The following is a 21,371-nucleotide window of genomic DNA, read 5'->3' as shown; positions in this document are numbered from 1 at the left end:
TGATCTGTCACATTTGCATTTCATAAATATCTGATTTTATAACAAAAATGCATTAGTAGAAAGTAAAAACTGAAGTTGGGACTCATGATGAGGGTTTGGATTATGGTGGTGACACTGGGAATAGAGAAAAGAGAAAGAATCTGAAGACTGTTTAGGACTTGGTATTGGTGGAAAAGGTAAAGGAAACAGAGAAAAAAGCAAGGAATGGCTCCCAGGCTTTTGACTTGGGTAAATGGTGATGCAGAGATGAAGAACAATGGCAAAAAAGCAGGTTTATAGGGAAATGTTATAAATTTAGTTTAAGACAAGGTGATATTGAGACTGAACAACTTAACAAGCATTCAATAAATATTTGTAAAATGAAAAAGTGACAGACTGTGAGATCTCCAAAAGGAGCTGCCCAATTGGTAGCTGGAAACTATAATAATATCATTCATCTATTTCTTTTTTAAATAAACAATTTAGGCCGGGCGCGGTGGCTCACGCCTGTAATCCTAGCTCTCTGGGAGGCCGAGGCGGGCGGATCGCTCGAGGTCGGGAGTTCGAAACCAGCCTGAGCAAGAGCGAGACCCCGTCTCTACTATAAATAGAAAGAAACTAATTGGCCAACTAATATATATAGAAAAAAAATTAGCCGGGCATGGTGGCTCATGCCTGTAGTCCCAGCTACTTGGGAGGCTGAGACAGAAGGATCGCTTGAGCTCAGGAGTTTGAGGTTGCTGTGAGCTAGGCTGACGCCACGGCACTCACTCTAGCCTAGGCAACAAAGCAAGACTCTGTCTCAAAAAATAAATAAATAAATAAATAAATAAACAATTTACATTTATCTATTTTGTACCTTGGCAGAGAGGAAGGCTACAAGACCTTAAAGAGAATTACTATGAGAATCTAAATGATGTATAGATGTATAAACCTCAGTGCTGGAATGATAAGATCTAACTATACAGCCCCTATCATATGGATGTTATACATTGCAGCAAGCAGGCTTCATGGGAAAGTTGTGATTACTTCAGTCACTACAACTCTGCCTAAGACAAAAGTAGAATTTTCCTCTTGGTCTTGACCACAAATGGGATTAGGTATTAAAGATACTAGCAAAGTATGGCTAGGAAATATGAGGGCTTCCTCTTGAATGCCAAGCAGAGGTATAGATAATCTCAGTGGGTGTAATGGGACAGGGTCTTCTAAGGTAATCTATGGTAAATCATAAACCTTTATTTCATAAGCTGCATTTTCTTTTATACTTCTTGCAATTTTTGTATTGATTTCTTTTTGTTTCACACAATAATTAGAAAAAGTCTTTTAAAAAAAATGTCAGCCTTCATGATGGGTAAAAGATAAAACATAAAAATACTAGAAGAAAATGTAGGTCATTTAAAAAATTTATAACCTTGGGGTAAGGAAGTGCTTTCTAGGCCTTCTAGACCAAACGCAAAAATCCTAAAGGAAAGTTCTAGTATGCCTAATTACATAAAAAATTTAAACTTTTGTAGAAAAAAGCAAAAAGCAAAAAAAAAACAAAACCCTGCAACATCTATGAGAGGCTCTTACAAATTAATAACCCCAATTTAAAGACTCCCAAAACAAAACTAGGTAATTCACACAAGTAAAAATAATAACCGATAGTTATTCAGATTTTATTATGTGTGAATGTGGTAGACCGATTACTAAAATAGCCTTAATTCTCTACTCCTCTATGTTATCTATGCCCTTACAAGGTAAGTTTGCAGCTCCTCCCATGAAGAGATAGAATCTATTTCCTCATTTCTTGAATCTGCACTGGCCTGTGACTAGCTTTGGCTAGGAGAACGTGGCAAAGTTGATGGTATTACAGTTCCAAATGTGGGCCTTATATATTTCCACTCTCTCATTGAATCTTGCCACCACCATGAGAACAAGCAGCCAGAGGTAGCCTCTGGGAGGATGAGAAAGCACATGAAAGAGAGAGCCAAGCAGCCCCAGCTTTGGCCATCCTACATCCCCAAATGTGTGAGAGGGCCCAGCTCAGATCAGCAGAGCTGTCTATACCACCCATGGCTGATGTAGGTACATGAATGAGTTAAGGCCAGAAAAACTGCCCAGCTAACATGTAGATTTGTCAGTAAAAATAAATATTTATCATAGTACTCCACTGAAATTTAGTTTGTTTTATAGCATTTTTATAGAAATAGGAATGGATATAGCCACACAATGTTCAAAACATTCTATGATATATTTATCTCTCAATCTTAAAAGGTGAGTATAATTTTTTCCTCTTTTATCTCATCTCCTACTTACCTGCCTGACATTTATTCCATTCTAGTAGCAATGGCTTCTTCACTTTCTCAAACAGAGCAGGCACACTCCTGCTTCCAGAGCCTTGGTTTGTGCTGTTTCTCCTTCTTGAAATGGTCTGCTCTAGGTATTCACATGGCACAATCCCTAATTTTTCTTCGATTATTACTCAAATATCACTTTTTCAGTGAGCCTTTCCTATTGGCTCTATCATTTCATTCCCATGAATACTGAGTATCCCCCTTTCCTGTTTTATTTTTGCTCTTTAGCACATTTTCCCATCTAACTTACTAAATATTTTCCTCTAGAATGTAAGTTCTATCACACCCACAACCAACTGATCTTCGACAAAGCAGACAAAAACATACACTGGGGAGAGACCCCCCATTCAATAAATGGTGCTGGGAAAATTGGAGAGTCACATGCAGAAGAATGAAACTAGATCCCCATCTCTGACCATACACAAAAATTAATTCAAGATGGATCAAAGACTTAAATGTAAGACCTGACATCATAAAAATCCTAGAAGAAAACTTAGGAAAGACTCTTCTGGATACTGGCCTAGGCACAGAATTTATGACTAAGACCCCAAGAGCAAATACAACCAAAACAAAAATAAATAAATGAGACTTAAATTAAACCAAAATGTTTCTGCCCAGCAAAAGGAATAATCAACAGAGTAAACAGACAACATACAGAATGGGGAAAAATATTTGCAAGCTATATATCCATCAAATGACTAATATCCAGAATCCATAGGGAACTCAAACCAGCAAAAAAAAAAAAAAAAAAAAAAAAACAAACAGCTCCATCAAAAAGTGGACAGAAGGCATGAATAATTTTCAAAGAAAGGTATATACATAGCCAAAAAATATGAAAAAAATGCTCATCACTAATCATCAGGGAAACACAAAGTAAAACCACAATGGATACCATCTTACCTGTCAGAATGGCCATTATTCAAAAGTCAAAAAACAAAAGATGTTGATGTGGATGCAGTGAAAAGGGAATGCTTACACACTGTTGGTGGGAAGGTAAATTAACACAACCTCTGTGGAAAAGAGTATGGAGATTTCTCAAGGAACTAAAAGTAGACCTACTATTCGATTTAGCCCTCCCACTACTAGGGATCTAGCCAAAGGAAAAGAAGTCATTTTATCAAAAAGACACCTGCACTTAAATGTTTATTGCAGCACAATTTACACACAAACTGTACATACACACACACACACACAGAATACTTCTCAGCTATCAAAAAAAAATGAAATATGTCTTTTGCAGCAACTTGGATAGAATTGGAGGCCATTATTATAAATGAAGTAATCCAGGAACAAAAAAACAAATTATCATGTGTTGTCACTCATAAGTGGGAGATAAGCAGTGGGTATGCAGGATCACACAGAGTGACTTAATGGACACTGGAGGCTCAAAAGGGAGAGGGTGGGAGGAGAGTATAGTATAAAAAAGTACCCATTGGGTACAATGTACATCATTCAGGTGACAAGCAAATTAAAAGCCTAGACTTCTCCACTATGCGATTCATCTATGGAGCAAAAAACCCACTTGTACTCCTTAAATCCACTTAAATAAAAAATGAGAAAAAATAAAATAAAACACACACACATACACACATAAAGAATTTATATTCTATCAACACAAAGATTTTTGTCTGCTTTAGTCATTGTTGTACCCCTAGACCTAGAATACTGTTTGGCACATAATAGACAATAAATATTTTGTGAATGAAGAAATCAGCCAATCAATCCCCAATTTACTGATGAGGAAGCAGACACAGAGAAGTTAAGCGCCCTTGACAAAGATCACAGTGCTAGTCAGTGGCAGAGTCAGTATTCAAATTTAGGCAAACTGGATGAGCCAGTATTCAAACTTAGGCAAAATGGATCAAGATTTCTATAGTCTAGTTTACAATGCTACATACCCTTTGTAATGCAGAGCTTGGCATATAAATACATGCTTAATAAACATTACTTTCCTTGGTTCTTCATATCTTTAATCTAGGTACTTCTCCCCAAAGAAGTTCTGTGCTTTGTCTTAACCAAAGAGGTAATAATGTTTAACTTTGAGAAAGAACCAGGATGTTTCTGACCAAAACCAGGGTTAAAAAAAAGTAAAAAGAAAGAAAAATCCTTTATAACTTTTAAAGTCAATTTTTACAAATACCTCATCTAGCTTACCTATACTTGAAACTTAAAACCCTTTCTTTATCAGACTAGTTTTCCTCCTAGCACTGTTATTCCAACATTTTGGAGGTTATACATAGTAGAGTTAGGGGAACAATCTCAACTTTATTTAATTATAGTCATACACATAAAAATTGTTAAATTTATGAATAATTGTAATTGAATTTGTCTGACTTTTTAAGATTTTCCATATGAATAAGTTTTCACATCAGAAAACAAATAAATTGTTTGGGTTCTAGACCACAGATCCTGATTTTTTGTTGAGGAATCACCAAATAAACCCTCAAAAAATGTAAGGAAATGAAAATTATAATAAGAGAAGTTTCCACTTATCAAACTAGTAAGGATAAAAAATATTAAAATGCTCACTGTTGGTAAGCATGGAGGAAACTAGCATTTACATATTCGGCTGGTAGGAGTATAATTTGGGAGAAACTTTTTGGACAATAGGATAGTAAATACCAAAAGCCTGAAAGACATGCATGTTCTCTGATGTATAAAATTTATTTCTAAGAATTCATACTAAGAAAAGAATTAAGGACTTGGAAAAGGACAATAAGAATATTTATCCAAATAGTGCTACCCATAGCAAGAAGTTGGAAATACTTGACATGTCCAAAGGTATGGACTAATCAAATTATATACATCCCTAAAAGGACGATGTTATAGCTATTTATACTATGGAAGGATGTTTATATTAAAAATTATAATATGAATAGCAATCTTATATTTGTAAAGAAAATCTCTACACAGAAGAGATTTTTGGAAGCTGTTAATAATTGGCGGATAGGTAGACTACATATATTTTTAATATTTTTTGCTTGTCATTTTCTAAGTTTCCAATAATCAACATGCATTGCTGTCATAATTTTAAAAGTCAAGCCATCTTTTTTAATTAAAGGAGGAAACTAGGGCTGTCACAGTTATCATTTTTGCTGAATACTGTTGAATCACCCTTTTTATTTGTTTCATTGACCATGTCACTCATCCCTCCCATTCTATAATATATATTAGATTTTGCTTGGCTCACATGCTGTAATCAGGCTGAGGTAGGAGGGGGAATTTTCCTGGTTCAATTGCTACTGCAATTTATAGAGTTAAAAAAAAAACCCTCAGAATTTATTTAGTATAGCCCTTTTCATTTTACAAATAAGGAACCTGAAAGAGGGCCAAGGAGTGATTTACTTAAGGTCACAAAATGAGTCAAACTACTACAATCCAGTCTCCAGACTCCCATTCCACTTATTCCCAAGAAATTAGTTTAATACCCCACCAATGATCTTTGCTGTCAAGCTGGACTTAGGAAGGGGGTATAGCAACTCTGCCAACAGGAAAACCCAAGGGAAATCATAGGTTAGTTAAGCAAAAGTCTGGTTATTCCTATAATGCCAAACGGAACTCCCAAGTGTCATACAAGCAGGAAAAACATAGCAGGAGAACACAAAGGGCCCTCCACGTTGTCTAATATTTATTAAATATTTTTGGAGGATACAGATTTTGAAACAAAGAGCAAATTCTGTGATTAAGTCAGTTAAGCCCTAAGTTAAGGAGTACTACTGTATATGAGGATTAACTGTAACATATGCCCTTAAGTAACAAAACAGTTGATAAATTTATGGTAGCTTCTAACAAGGTAACAATTGTATGGCTTTTTATAAATTTATTTTCTTCCATGCATAAACAAAGAATCTGGATACTACATATCAGCAGTTCTGAAAATGTGGTCCACAAACCTTGCAGGTAGAGGTATGGGGAGGGGTCCCTGAGAACCTTTTAAAGAGTCTGTGAGGTTAAAAATATTTCATAATGATAGTAAGACATTATTTATCTTTGTCAGTTTATGGACATTTGTTAAAAAGCAATGGTGGATAAATTGTTGGCACCTTAAAACACATCAAGGCAGTGTCACCAAATAATACTAGTTCTAATCTTCATTGCCCTGCACGTATGGTAAAAATAATGTCAATTTCACTTTAGAATGTCCTTGATAAAACAGTAAAAAGTATGATTTTATTAAATCTTGGCCATCGAGAGAGAGTGTGTGTGCATGTGTATTAATATATGTGGCCAAGTACGCATAAAGTACTCTGCTTTGAACCTGAGTGTCACTGTTGACTAGAGGATTTGGCTGCCCAAAAGCGTTTGGGCAACTGATTGAATTGTGAGCTGAAATAGATGCTTTTTCCATGGAACACCATTTTTAAGGGGGGGGGGAACTACTGATAGACAAACCAGGGTTATTCAGATGTAAGTATTTGGCAGAAATTCTGTCAAAAATGTAACAAAGCGAGCCTATCACTTGAAGGAAAACAACTGTCAGTATATGTTGACAATAATAAAATTCTAGCTTTCAAGTGAAAATTAGAATTTTAGAAAATCACATTTGCCACTGTGAGCTTGACAGCTTCCTGATACATGAAAACTTCTGATACGATGGATAAGGACATTAAGAAATGTGATTATTTGATACTGTATGAAGAAATATGTCAACATTAAGAAGACCTATAAAACACAGTGAACCACTAATTTCCAAATGACCTATACTTGATGTTACAAAATCATGCATAGATAGAAGATCCATTCAAAGTGTAAGATACACTAATGGATTTTAATATAACGGAGTAAGAAAAGTACATTGATATAGTTTCAGATTCTACTTTGCAAATAACCTTTAAAAAACTCCCATTTGTCAAACTTTGGTGTGATTATCAAAGAATATCCATGATTATCTCTTAATAGCTATCAAAATATTTCTCTCTTTCCAACTACACATGAGTGTGAGGTGGGATTTTCTTAATTGTCCTAAACCCAAATAAAACAATGCAACAAGAGCCAGGCATGGTGGCTCATGCCTGTAATCCCAGAACTTTGGGAGGCTTGCGGGGGAGGATTGCTTGAGGCCAAGGGCTTAAAATCAGCCTGGGCAACATAGCAAGACCTTATCTCTACAAAAGAATTTTAAAAAATCAGCCAGCCATGGTGGTGTATCCTGTATTCCTAGCAACTGTGGAACAGATTAAATGCAGAAGAATCCAGCTATCTTCTATTAAGTCACATTAGTTTTGCAAAAATGCAAACAATGTCATTCCTAGAATAATGATCAAAACCAGAAAGTAAGTGTTAGTGGAGATGTGGAGGAACTGGAATTGTTGTGCATTGCCAATGGGAATATAAAAATGGGCAGAATCACTGTGGAAAATATTATGATGGTTCTTCAAAAATTAAAACATAATATTACCATCTGATTTATCAATTTCCACTTCTAGGTATATATGGTATCCCAAATACTTAAAAGCAAGGACTCAAACAGATATATGCATACCAATGATCACAGTAGTATTATTAACAATAGCCAAAAGATGGAAGCAACCCACTGTCCATTGACGAATGAATGAATAAACAAAATGTGGTATATACATACCGTGGAATATTATTTAGCCTTAAAAAGAAAGGAAATTCTGACACATGCGCCAACATGGATAAATCTTAAAAACACCTGATAGGTGAAATAAATCAGATTTAAAAGGACAAATATATGATTCCACTTATGTAAGGTACCTGGAATAGTCAAATTTATAGAGACATAAAGATACAAAAGAAGTTAACGGGGAGTTATTGTGTAACAGATACAAAGTTTCAGTTTGTGATGATAAAAAAGTTCTGGAGGCAGACAGTGGTGATGGTTGCACAACAACATGAACGTACTTAGTGCTACTGAATTCTACACTAAAAATTATTACAATGGTAAATTTTGTTATATTTTATCACACTAAAAAGCAAAAATAGGTTTAAAAGGAGAACAAAAACAACGCCATTCTTCCCACTGCTTTGGGGGTGGAAAATAGTTATTTTTCATTAAAAATGTTATTTATACATGTAGTACATTTAACACTGTTTTGTAAATTAATACTTAAAAAATTTCCCAGCTTTAATCTCTAATATGGTAAATATGGACAGATATAGCCCATATAAACAGAGCTCTCAGGTCCTCAGTAATTTTTGAAAGGCAAAAGGCGTCCTCGGATTAAAAAGTTTGAGAACTGCAGTCTTATATGAACATTTATTGTCTCTTCTCACCCCTGCATTGTGTGAAGATCTTCGTTTGTTGGTATAGCTTCATTTGACAGCTGTATCACTTGCAGCGGGGAGACTAGCAAAAAAAGACAGCCTGGGATACGGTCACAATCGCCACATAAACTCTTTATAATTACTATTGTCCCCTGGATGCACCTTAACCGTAAGGACTGAGCGACACAAAGCTACAACCACACAGATGATTGGCAATGTACAAAACTGTTAAAATGCTTAAATGTGATATGTTCCAAAGTTGGAACATATCTAACAAGGAAACAAGGAACATATCTAACAAGGAAAACACATTGCTTTTTTTCTGTTGAATGTTAATTTGGATTTACAGTTCTAGGCAGATTTGGGAACGGGGTGGTGGCGGCATTGTTTCGGAAAACCAGTGTATCCGTGCAAAGAATTTTAATTCTCTCACAATCCTGCCAGTGGGCTGTTGCAGAGGGGTGTGGTTAGAGAGCTAGGAAGCAATCCAGAACAGCAGCTGAGGCTGCCCAAAGCCGTGTCCAAGCAGTAATTTCTCCATTTTGGGCCAAGTCAATTTGCCCTAGCAAGAGGCAGATTTTTTTAATAGGGAGGAAGAAAAGGAAAATTTAGAAAGCATTGACTGAAATAAGCAACAAAACCGAAGAGGTTTCATCTTGAGTGGATGTTAAAGGATTGGAATGACAATGAACTGTTTAAGGGGCAAAGGAGAATTGTTATTCTCAGTCTACAGCTGCGGCACTTTTCATGCCAGCTCTGCAGTTCTGGATGGGGGCAAGCGTGAAATGGTTTCCTTACCAGGACTATCTTCCTGCATTCATTTTGGCCCGGGTCTGTGACCAGACTGGCTGACTGCGGCTGAGGCAGTCCCAAACAAAGGGGAATGGATACCCCCCGAGGGAGCGGAGGAGGAAAGTGGCCCCAGGTGGCCGCGCCAGGTGTCCCTCAGGGGTCGAACGCGCGCAGGCCGCGGGAACAGAGGCGCCCAGGAGCGTCTTGGGGTGCAGGAGGGAAAGGCTAGGTTGGGGCACCTGGCACTGAGGGGCAGTAGACCCCGCCCTGCCCACGGTCAAGGTTAACCCGCGCGCGGGAGGTACCTGTGGAGGCCTGGCACAGCCGAAAGGCACCGGGCGATCATGGGAGCGCCGAGAGGCCAGCGGCGGCGGGCGCGCGGTCCTTCGGCTTGGCGGCGGACGAGGCGGGCGGCGGAGCCAGGGAGCGGGCGGCGCGAGTCGGCCTAGCTGAGGAGGGCTGAGGAGACCCGGCGGCGGCGGCCCAGCCAGCGCCCTCCCACGTGCGGCAGCCCCACGCCGGCGCTGGCGCCCGCGCCGGCCCCGCCCAGCTCTGCGCCCCGCCCCGCGCGTCCTGCGCCGCCCCAGGGGCGGTTCTGACCAGCCCCAGCGGGCGGAGAGGAGCGCGCGGCCGGGTGGGCTGAGGGAAGGCGGCGGGGGAGCCGGGGAAGTTTGGGCGGCCGCTGCCAGTGCTGCGATCCTGAGCCAGCTCCAGCCCTGAGGAGCAAGGGGCTGGCGGACTAGCTTCCGACGCCCGCGCGCCCTCAGCCGTCGTCTCGCGTCCTCTTGCCTGGTAAGGGGCTTCCATCCGGGAAGGGTGCGTCCCCCGCAACCCCAGACGGAGGCCTGCACCGCGCCCCCGCTGCAAGCCGGGTCTGGGCCCAGGCGACGCCCGAGTGCCGGAGGGAGGAAGGCAGGGAGAAGGAGGTCGATGTGCTCTGGGGAGTGGAAAGAGAAGGTTGGACATCTCCCTTCTCCTCCGACCCCAGCTCCCCCATTCTGTTTTCACCTTCTGCCCTGGAGGCTTATTTAGTGCTTGTAACCCCATGGCCTAGGGGCTAACATCGCCTTTGAAATAAGTGCATAGATAATAAACATTCTAGTGGCGGGTACCACACCCTGGCTTTGAATTAGGGAACCTGGGGAACAGATGGATGATGCGATTTAGTGGAAATAAGCCATTAATGCCGGCTGGCCCTGCGCCACTATTTGGATGCGATAGTATTCCATGTGAATGAACATGACCGGAGCTTCCAGCTTGTCCACGAGAGCACAGCTACTGCGGAGAGCGCTGGCCGGTCGGTAGTATCCATCGACTTAGGCAATGATTGTGTCTGTTGATGAAATACAATGCCATTTTTATTAAGAACGACACAACAGTTAAACAACCTTTCTTGAATGTATTTCCTCGTCAAGTAACTCTCAACCTACCAAAGTAGGTGGGGTGTAAATTATTTAATGTATTTTTTTTAATCTCATGAAATAGAGGAAGATGTTTGGTGTCCATCACCTTATAGCTAACAGTATGAAATCTCTCTTAACTTAGTGCTGAGGCCTTTGGGAGATCCTATATTTGTACTCCTATATTTTTCTGTCTCTGTACCTTATATACTGTTAAGATATAGTGACATATTCAGTGAGAGTCTAAGCTTATGTCATACATGTTTTGAAAAACTATTATGTAAGCAAGATTTAACATAGTATAATACTACCGGGTATAAATGAAAATATATAATAAATTGTCATAACAATATTTTGGAGCTCCCATGACTCTTCTTTAAAAAGAGAAAATATGGAAGGTAATATCATTTTTTCATATTTTTCTTTAAAATATTTTTTTGCACCCCTGTCTGCCCTCATTTTTTTACTTAAAACGTAATTTATAACCCTTGTTCTTTGTTACCTTTGTAATTTATAACTTTCTTGACTGATTGTTTAAAATAATTTAGCTCAGTGTTTTCATATTTCTTATCAAGGAAAAGTGTTTCAGCTTCTAAAATGTCATCTATCAAGCACCTAGTTTATGCAGTTATTCATTTCTTACGGGAACAAAGTCAGATGGATGCTTATACTTCGGATGAGCAAGAAAGTTTGGAAGGTAGGCACCTTCCCTTTGCATTTATTTGTGTTATAAATAAAGACTAAAATAGCTGTAAGCCCAACTTAATGATTTATTATAACAAAATCAGAATATTTTGTTGGTCTTTCAAGAAGAGAGGCCTAACTATAAGTTATCTTATTTCCATTTTCTGAGGCTTGTTTTGTTAACAACAATAAGAGGATTGTTGTTCATTTATTGAACAGCTACTGTGTGTCAGAACTATGCTTCGTATATTATAGAGAATTTTTTCTTCACAGTGACTGTTATGTTATTATTATCCTCATTTAACAAATGAGAAAATGAAACCAGATAGGTTAAGTAACAGAACACAGCTAATATGTGACAAAGCTGAGATTTAAATCTTGGTTCTTACCCTGAAGATCTTGTTTTCTCCTTTTCCTAACAGGATAGTATACAGTTTAGAAATAATACATGAAAATACCTTAGTCATTGTAATAGCACTATGTAAAAGTCTAATAATTACACCATTTGTGAGCTCTGACAAATGCCTATTTTGGGACTTGAAAGGATTTCACTCTTCTTTTAGGTGAACTTTCAATATTAAATTTGGTAATCTATAAAATTGAACAGGACTGGATGATAGCATCATGTGTTTCCTTGACATCATCTTTGTGCTTCATGTTTATGCATTGTGAAATTTAAATTCAGTACAACCATAAGAAGACTGAATTCTGCAGATGGGCATGTGGAGGTTCAGTGAGCCTAGCTCCTTTGTGGCCTAAAGACTTAATTATTGCAATGAAAGTGCATTTGGGAGAACTTTGATAAACACCAGTACAGTTCGAATCTCCCACCTTGAAGCTGCTTCTGTGACGACGGCACATCTATTAATTTCAACAAGCACTTCCCTGTGAATATGATTTTAGGAGTTGGGGATAAAAATTGGGCATTTGCTCTAAATCTGCTTGCAGTCTGCTTAGATCATGTCTTTCCAGGTGGCAGCGAGAGAAGCAGGTGACACACAGTTGGAGAACATTGCAGTCAGTTCATTGATTGTTAAGGTCTTGTTATTCTCCTTGGTAGTTAGCTGTGTGAAGATAAAGTTGATTGATATCTAAGGAAAATGTTAGTAATGATTGCCATGTAGCAAACAGATAAATGCAGTCATTTAAGAAAAGATGTTTCTTTTCTAATCAAAGTCAGTCTGATACTTTTAAGGGATAAAAAGAAAATGGAGAGTTTTTTAAAAACCAAGATCTTACATCCTATTTTTAGGATGGTATTTAGCCAAAAATATGTGCCTTCAGCTGTTTGTTGTATATGGCAGTCAGAAATGGTGCCAGTTGTTTTTGACTGACCCCTATTTTTGACTCTGTGAGTCTAATTTAATTGAACATGAGATCATGTGGAGGTGTCTGCCCACCTTCTAGACATTTAAAAAAGCCCTGGAGAAGGAGTCTCAGTTCTAGTACCAGCTTTTCCACTATTGTGAAGCTAGTGTATCTTCAGCTTTGAGTCTTGTCATCACATTATATTACCCACTCCTCTTGCTTGTTGTCACCTACTGACATTTGCTTTATTTTTGTTACTTATGGTTCGTGCTCACTGTTACTCTCTCTAGCACTACTCCTGTCTGACTTCTTGGCAATTGCAGTGTACTCATTTCTTCCAATTCCCTTGGCTCTCTCTCAGTTCTTGATCTTCTCTCCTCTAGTGATCTCAAACACTTGGTCATATCCTTAGATCAATGGTTCTGAACTTGGGGGCGATTTTACAATGTCTGGAGATATTTTTCTTTGTCAAAACTGGGGGTCTGGTATCACTGGCATCTAGTGAGTGGGTAGAAGCCATGGATGCTGCTACACATACTACAATGCACAGGACATCCCTTGACAACAAGGGATGATCTGGTCCAAAATGTTAGTATGCTGAGATTGAGAAACCCTTCCCTAGATATTATTATCAAAATTGCATTTCTCCCATAATCTCTATCTTAAACATTTTACTTCCTGACCACTACTGCCTATATTTCCAAGTTTACTCCCTGTAGAATTCCTACCCCAATAATTCTTCAACCTCACCAATATCTCCAATCTGTTGATTCCTTATTTTTTCCCACTTCTTCTTACCCATCTTAAATTCCATGGTTGGTAATTATACTCATTCCCTTGTATCTCCCTCATTCCCTTTCTTACAAAACCCTACCTCATTTAAATCCAACTCTCCACCTACTCTGTGCCCACATCCATGTGGCCATATATAGATGGAGCAAAACACACAACTTTTCTAACCAGTCCCACTTTAAATTCATGACTGTGAACCTCAAGCAGACCTTTAATGCTGGCAGGCAATTACGTTATCTGTTCCAAGTTCATTCATACATTTTTGTTCCCAGATGACCATTTTAATACTTCCTCATGTCTTCTCAAATCCCCAAAACCTTTTCTCCTGTCCTCACTTTTAGTTGATGACCTTGCTTCCTACTCCACCAGAAAAATTGAAATAATAAGAAAATGACCAGGCACAGTGGTGTGTGCCTGTAGTTCCAACTACTCAGGAGACTGAGATAGGAAGATCACTTGAACCCAGGAGTTCAAGGCTGCAGTGCACCATGATTGAGCCTATGAATAGCCACTGTACTCCAGCCTGGACAACATATGAGCCCCCATTTCTGATAATAATAAAAAAAAGGTTAACAACTTCCACTGCCCATCTATTCACCCACTACCTATATACTCTATTTCCCTGTCTATTATCATAGATAGACTATTCACATTCCTTTCTAAATGTAACCCCTCTACTGGTACGCTAGATCCCATCCTGTCTTACCTACTTCAGGATATCACTCTAGTTATTCTAGTCCCTTCATCTTATAACATCAAATTTTCACTTCATCAGATCATTTCCAGTAGAACATAAACTATTATTTCTCCCTTCTTAAGAGAGCAAAAACAAATAAATAATTATTCTTGATTTATTACCCTAATCCTATTCATCCTATCCATTGTTCAGGCCAAAAACTTGGATGTTATTTTGTTTTTTTTTTTTTTTTTTTTTTGAGACAGAGTCTCGCTTTGTTGCCCAGGCTAGAGTGAGTGCCGTGGCGTCAGCCTAGCTCACAGCAACCTCAAACTCCTGGGCTCGAGTGATCCTTCTGCCTCAGCCTCCCGGGTAGCTGGGACTACAGGCATGCGCCACCATGCCCGGCTAATTTTTTTTTTTTTTATATATATATCAGTTGGCCAATTAATTTCTTTCTATTTATAGTAGAGACGGGGTCTCGCTCTTGCTCAGGCTGGTTTTGAACTCCTGACCTTGAGCAATCCGCCCGCCTCGGCCTCCCAAGAGCTAGGATTACTGGCGTGAGTCACAGCGCCCGGCCTTGGATGTTATTTTGAATTCCTCCCTTTCTCTCATACTGTATATCTGTATATCTCATACTGTATAATCATTCAATAAATCCTGTTAGCTACACCTTAAAATTATGTCTAGAGTTTGACCACCTCTTACCATGGTTAAAACTGATATATGCATATAACTCCTGATTAAGACTAAGTATTTCTCACTTGTTTTGCTATGATAGTCCCTCAGTGGTCTCTCTGCTTCTATTCTTGCTCTTCCATGGACTATTCTGAACACAGCCACCAGTGATCTTTTAAAATAGAGCATGTCAGATTCTATTATTTCTCTACTTAAAATCTTGCAATGACTCCTTGTGATACTTACTCATTGCTTAAAGTATCTATGTAAGTTGAACTTCCATATAGGTCGCCTACTCTTTCCCCTTCTTTGGCTTCAGCCAAATTAGCTTCCTCACTGTGAATCCACCAAATCTCCTTGCCTAAGGGCTTTTACTCTAGCTGGTTCCTCCAGGTTATGGTAACACCCCCATCTCAGCCAAGTCTTTGTCAAATCTCTTTTCTCAGGGAGGTTCCCTTGAATCTGTTAAATCTGCAGGTACTTCCCTGCTCTGCTCTCCACAGTCTCCATCTTCTTAACCTTTAATGACTTGTTCATTGTTTTTGGTCCACCCTTCCATCCTTCGCTAGGATGTAGGCCTCAAGAGATTTAGGGATCTCTTCTGTTTTATTCACTGATATATCAAAAAGTGTCTAGAAAAGTGCCTGACATATTGTAGGTGCTCAGTAAATATTTGTTGAATTGAATCAGTGACCCTGGGCGTATCACTGAGTTGGTCTGTATCTTAGTTCCTAAGTCTATGAGATGGAGATATCTGTCCCTTCCCATCTAATAGATTTGTGAAGAGAATCACAATGGCTGGCACATAGCATGTGAAAACTTTTGAATTCATTGTTATCCAGATGGGATATGGTATTATTGAATTGAATTCTTCACTTCTTTCTCGTCATCAGTACCAAACTAAACTATTTTTGTTTGGTGTTAAAGTGGAACAGTAAATATATACATTATTTCTTTAGATTTTTATGACATTCCTGAGTGTAACCTACTGAAAGGAAGATCAGATGTAATAATATGTATTTCATAAATGAGAATCTTGAAGTAAAAGTAATTTAAATTATTGCACTCAGGTTAATTTGGGGAGGCAGAGTGGGCTGCATTACTAATAATGAGTTAGTCCTGAGTTTCAAGGCTGTGGTAGCTTTGTTCACTAAATCATATGTCTTTCTAAATATCTGTTAGTGTTGAGCACTAAACATTTTGGTAATTAGGTTTACTTATGAAAGCAGAATTGTGTTTTGAAAAAAAAGCCAGTCCCTTTACTGATACTTAGTTGGGTCTAGTATGTGCCAGATCTGTGTTCTAAGGCTTGTGGCAGCAGAGATGAAGAAGCTCGACTGGACTGCCTAAACAAAATAGGGCATACAGATTTCTCAGAGTCATCACATGTACTTTTCAGTGTTTACGACTGAAGTTCTGTACTCTGATTTTTGGTTAAGAGCTTAGTTTGGTACTATCCATCTTTCATGAGACTGTGCATTAATGTGTTTGTGTGTGTGTGGCGGAGAGATGCTCTCTTCCACAGATTTAATTGTTTTTATTTTCTCTGAAATTAAAATATGACTTCCATTTGCAAACACAGAAGCCAACAGATTAAATTTATTGAACATCTAGTATTTGCCAGACTCTGTTAAAGTCAAAGATGAATTAGATGTTGACCCTGTCCTCAAGGAAACAGTCTAATATTGGAGACAAACATTTAAGTGCATGTAATACAGTATGATAAGTAAAATAATAGAAATTTGTGCAAGCTACATGACACAGCAAAGGAAATGACCAGTCTGATCAGGGAGGAAGGGTAGTCATTAAGAATACATACATACACACACACACATTTGTTTTTGTTATTATTATTAAAATAACTGTCCCTTCATGGCATTGAGAGCCTGTGTGTGTGTATGGCGCCCAATGTTTTAAGTGCAAACACAACTGCTTGGCAAGAATAGAAAGGGAGAGAATGAGAATGGGTAAATAGTAGATTATTTTGTATCTAAAAGATATTTTGACTTTTTATAATTGGTAACTTAGTTGCTTATTCAATTCCTTTTCTAAGGAGAATTGTTCTGTGGATAGTGAAAGTTGGGTTTCTTTTTCTTTTCTTTTTTCTTTTTTGGTCAGTAGCTTTAAAAAAATAGTATTTTTGTTTGGTTGGATTTTTTTAAATGACAGAGGTAATTTTTTCAGGAACAAAATTAATACATAATGTATCTTTAAAAGGTCACATACAAATGCAAGGGAATCTATTCTACACTGGAAATACACTGGATTTTTGGCTACATCTTCTCTCCTGGGGCCAGAAGAGAATTTCTTTTCAAACTAGAGTGCTATGGGGATAAGAATCTACTTCCATTCCCCTCAAAGGGTACCTGTAGAGAGGACAGGATATGCACTCTTCATTGTTACTGCCCTAGTTGGGGCCCCTCATTTGTGTATATCATTTAAATAGGAGTCTATTAATAGCTATTTTCTGCTTCCACTTTCTCACCCAGCTTCCCTCTTTAATCCATTCTCAATGTTCCTACCAGCCTTTTAGTTCCGAGCATAAATCTAGTTATATTATTCTTTGTCACTAACTTCTTTGATGGCTCTCCATTTGCCTGTTCCTTGAAGTCCAGATCTTTTGAAAATGTCATTTGAGGTGCCTTGTCATCTGATGACAGACTTCCTTTTTTACATAATCCCCCACCATGTCTGTCTGCCTAGTTTGTACCTTGTTCCGTACCAGCCAGCTATCTTGTCATACAACAAAAATAGACGGGAGGTCTCTATCACCATTTAACATGCTATATATTTTACTTATGTGTTTATTAAGTGTAAGCTTCATCATGAAGATAGTGATTTTTTTCTGTTAGGTTGACTGCTGTTTCTCTACCACCCTAGAACAGTGCCTTACACATAGGAGGCACTTGGTAAATTCTCATTCATGAATGAATTTTTAAAAACTAACCTTTCTTCACATATATACATCAGGATTAATATATAGTGCTTCCTATGTGCCAGGGATTATTGCTCTTACTTTTTTCTTTTTTTCTTTTTTTTTTTTTTTAGCTTTTTTCTTATATATTTATTAAATATTGCTTATCTGCTGTAATCTTCTGGATCTTACTATCTTTAATCAGGTGGAGTATTCTGTTTGTCACATTTTAAAAAGGTAATATTTTGTTACATTTTGTCTATTTGTCACATTTAAAAAAAGGTAATATTTTAGGTTTGTAGTGGGGAGTAGGTTGTTATTAATGGTCTGCTCTTTCTGGTAGTCCTCAATAAGTGTGTGACGTATTCCGAATATTGAGAAATCATATTCTAGATAACATTTTCCCTTAAGTAAGAAATAAGAAATCAAGTTGTCCTCCTTCAATAGCTGTTCTATAAACAGAAATCTATTTGCAGCTGAACCAATTAGTTTTCCTTATGTTCTGTGATCATAAATACTGAATTTCCACAGATTGCAGTCCTATCAGGGAAAAAAAGAGGTTGTTTCTTTTTTTAAGTTGCTAATTTCTTTTTCCACTATTAAAATTTGTTTCAAGTTGCAATTCAGTGCTTGGAGACAGTTTTTAAGATCAGCTCAGAAGATACACACCTAGCAGTTTCACAGCCTTTGACTGAAATGTTCACCAATTCCTTCTGTAAGGTATGTTGTCATTGTTTTCTCATTGGTATCTGATGTAGGTAATGTAGGTATGACTGCATTTTATGTTAATAGATTGTTAATAGTTGAGGAGCCAGGCCTATAACTAATTAACTTCTTCCTAGGTACAAGGTAGATAGTCTATCTATATGAATATAATTTGAGATCTAAAATATAACTCATTTAATGTGCTTTAGATTTTCATATTAATAGCTATTCTCATCCTCTCACCTTCTTTTATATTTAATGATATGTGTTAGTCAACTTTTATGTGGTTTCCAGTATCTGAGTATTTTTATTTTTATTTTTTTCTTGCATCACCTTCCAATGAAGCTGAGTATTTTTTCATCATTTCCAACATTTGACTTGACGTTTCCCTAAAACATGGAATGCAAGTTAAAAACAAAAGTTTTAATGTCTAGATAGCAACTGTACAGAAATAGATTAATCTGGAATTGAATCATGATTTCTGAAGCACATTTAATCAAATTTGGCCATTTATGGGGCTCTTTTAAAACAGGAAAGAACCGGGTGTGGGTAGCATGTACCATAGTCCCAGCTATTCTGGAGGCTGACATGGGAGAATCCCCTGAGCCCAAGGAGTTCAAGGCCAACCTGGGCAACATAGCTAGATCTCATCTCTTTGAAAAAGGGGGTGGGGGAGGTTAAGGGTCGATATGTAAAAACTAAGACTAAAACCCATGTTCTCATCTCTGCTCCCAGGGACATGGTCTTTGGTTTTTAGCTCTTTCTGGAAATATAGACCATAAGACTGAAAAATTTTAAGGTTAGTGAGTTAGATCCCCCAGGGTGACCTCCCATATGTTTCTTCACTATATTTCAGCGCCTTATAGACTCCTTTTGTTTTTCTAGCTGTGTATTTGACCTTTAGTACATAATGAAGAATTCAGGAGTGAAGCTAAAATGTGTAATGACTATATCAGTCTGGTATGGACATAGCTGACCACACTTGACTGGATTCTCTAGGCTGTCTCTAGAACTTATTTGGGAGAGGTTCTTAGAGTTGCAGTGAAGATGGTAACTTGGCAGTAAACTAATAATGCCATTATACACATTAATTCATCAAAAAGAAGAATTCTAATGCTGTGACAAGATACATGGAAATTGTGACATTTCTTTCTGTTCCTCATCAGGGAACTCCTTTTTCTTCCCTTTGGTCTTGTCACCCCCCAGGGAAGACTGTCTCAGTAGCTGGTTATGGCTATGGTTGAAGCAGACCTTCTTTGCTGTCAGGTGCTCAAGGCCTGTGTTGAGCCAGCACTTGGTTTTGAACTCCTGACCTCGGGCAATCCACCCTCATTGGCCTCCTAGAGTGCTAGGATTACAGGCATGAGCCACCATGCCTGGCCTGAGATAGCACTTGGATTTGCTCACTCTTTAGCTACTGTCACCATTGACTTAGAACTGAAGAGATCAGAATTTTTTTTTTTTAACCTCTCAGGATGCTCCAATTGGCTTTTTTTGTTTGTTTGTTTGTTTTTTTGACAGAGTCTTGCTCTGTCACTTCAGGTAGAGTAGAGTGGAGTCATGATAGCTTGTTGTAGCCTAAAACTCTTAGGTTCAAGTGATCCTCTGCTTTAGCCTCCTGAGTAGCTGGTCCTATAGGCACACGTCACCATGCCTGGCTAATTTTTTCTATTTTTGGTCTTACTCTTGATCAGGCTGATCCCGAACTCCTAAACTCAAGCAATCCTCCTGCCTCAGTTTCCCAGGGTGTTAGGATTACAGGAGTGAGCCACTGCACCTGGCCTCCAATTGGCTTTTATACTTTGAAGACAACTTAGCTTTATTTTTCTCTTTTGCTATATCTGATTGCATTTAATTGTAAGAAATTTGTTGCTTACTATTTTTAAAATATAGTTTATTGAAACCGGCTTTCCAGTATATCTGCACTAGTGTTATTTGTGGTATCATAATCCTTTAGTAGTCCTGTTTTACAGCTGGGGGCTTCATTACATTTGTGTTTGTTAACAGAATATGGCAGAGAAAGTCTAAAACTCATCTGAAATAGAATAAAGATTGTCATAAAAAAGAAATTATTTCTCTCATCAGTGTACTTTATTGTTATAGTGAGCATTTCATTTTTGGGTTCTGCCTTTCTATATTTCCCCTCAATTAAGTGTATATACTCAGCGGACCCATTCGCTTTATTTAAAGTAGGTAGTTTTTGTGCCCATATCATGAGCTGCTCAAATTAATTCAGTGATTATGAGAATTAGTTATAAAGTATAAAAGTGTGGCAAGTTCAGTAAATAATTCAGAAGACAGAATGGATTATAATCCATTTTTAAATATGCCATTTTTCTGACCCCCCAAAATCACATTTGTTCCCATGTATAGATTACCTAGGATTGTTGGAAGATTTAAAATAGAAGGAACTCTAAAAGCAAGACACTAATGTGTCTTGAATACATTTACTTCTTGAGTAACTACAGTCAGGTTTTTTTTTTTTTTTTTTTTTTTTTTAGGCCATATGCTACAGCAGAATTTTTTTTTTTTTTGAGACTGAATCTTGCTCTGTTGTCCAGGCTAGAGTACAGTGGCATCATCATAACTCACTGCAACCTCAAACTCCTGGGCTCAAGCCTCGAGTAGCTGGGACTACAGGCATGTACCATGCCCTGCTAATTTTTCTATATTTTTGTAGAGATGAGTGTCTCACTCTTACTCAGGCTGGTCTCAAACTCCTGGCCTTAAGCGATCCTCCCACCTGAGCCTCCCAGAGTGCTAGGATTATAAGCATGAGCCACTGTGTCTGGTTCTACAGTCAATTTTAAGTAGTGACCTCTACTTATGAAGGTTCTCATTTTGTTTCTATATGTTTTTAGTCTGACATTTTGTTC

General features: G+C 38.1%; 2 protein-coding genes across 4 annotated transcripts in view; one reads left to right on the top strand and one right to left on the bottom strand.

Annotated features, from left to right (window-relative positions):
• Positions 1–9,883, bottom strand: part of NLN (neurolysin) — a 100,797-nt gene extending 90,914 nt beyond the window's left edge. For both annotated transcript variants that reach the window (XM_076008056.1, XM_012784093.2), the window contains exon 1: positions 9,641–9,883. Coding sequence is in view for 1 of the 2 variants with exons in the window: in XM_012784093.2 (XP_012639547.1) it covers positions 9,641–9,681 (41 nt within the window). In the remaining variant the exon portion in view is untranslated. The remainder of the gene's footprint in view (positions 1–9,640) is intronic.
• Positions 9,884–9,936: 53 nt separating this feature from the next.
• The window catches only part of SGTB (small glutamine rich tetratricopeptide repeat co-chaperone beta), a 44,515-nt gene continuing 33,080 nt past the window's right edge, over positions 9,937–21,371 (top strand). For both annotated transcript variants that reach the window (XM_012784090.3, XM_012784089.3), the window contains exons 1-3: positions 9,937–10,127; positions 11,311–11,432; positions 18,407–18,510. In XM_012784090.3, the coding sequence (XP_012639544.2) occupies positions 11,333–11,432; positions 18,407–18,510 (204 nt within the window). In that variant the 5' untranslated portion in view covers positions 9,937–10,127; positions 11,311–11,332. The remainder of the gene's footprint in view (positions 10,128–11,310; positions 11,433–18,406; positions 18,511–21,371) is intronic.

The sequence above is a fragment of the Microcebus murinus genome, chromosome 11 (genome assembly GCF_040939455.1).
Source record: "Microcebus murinus isolate Inina chromosome 11, M.murinus_Inina_mat1.0, whole genome shotgun sequence".
Taxonomy (NCBI): domain Eukaryota; kingdom Metazoa; phylum Chordata; class Mammalia; order Primates; family Cheirogaleidae; genus Microcebus; species Microcebus murinus.
Note: the sequence above shows the minus strand (reverse complement) of the source record. Positions and strands in the feature narration are given on the sequence as shown.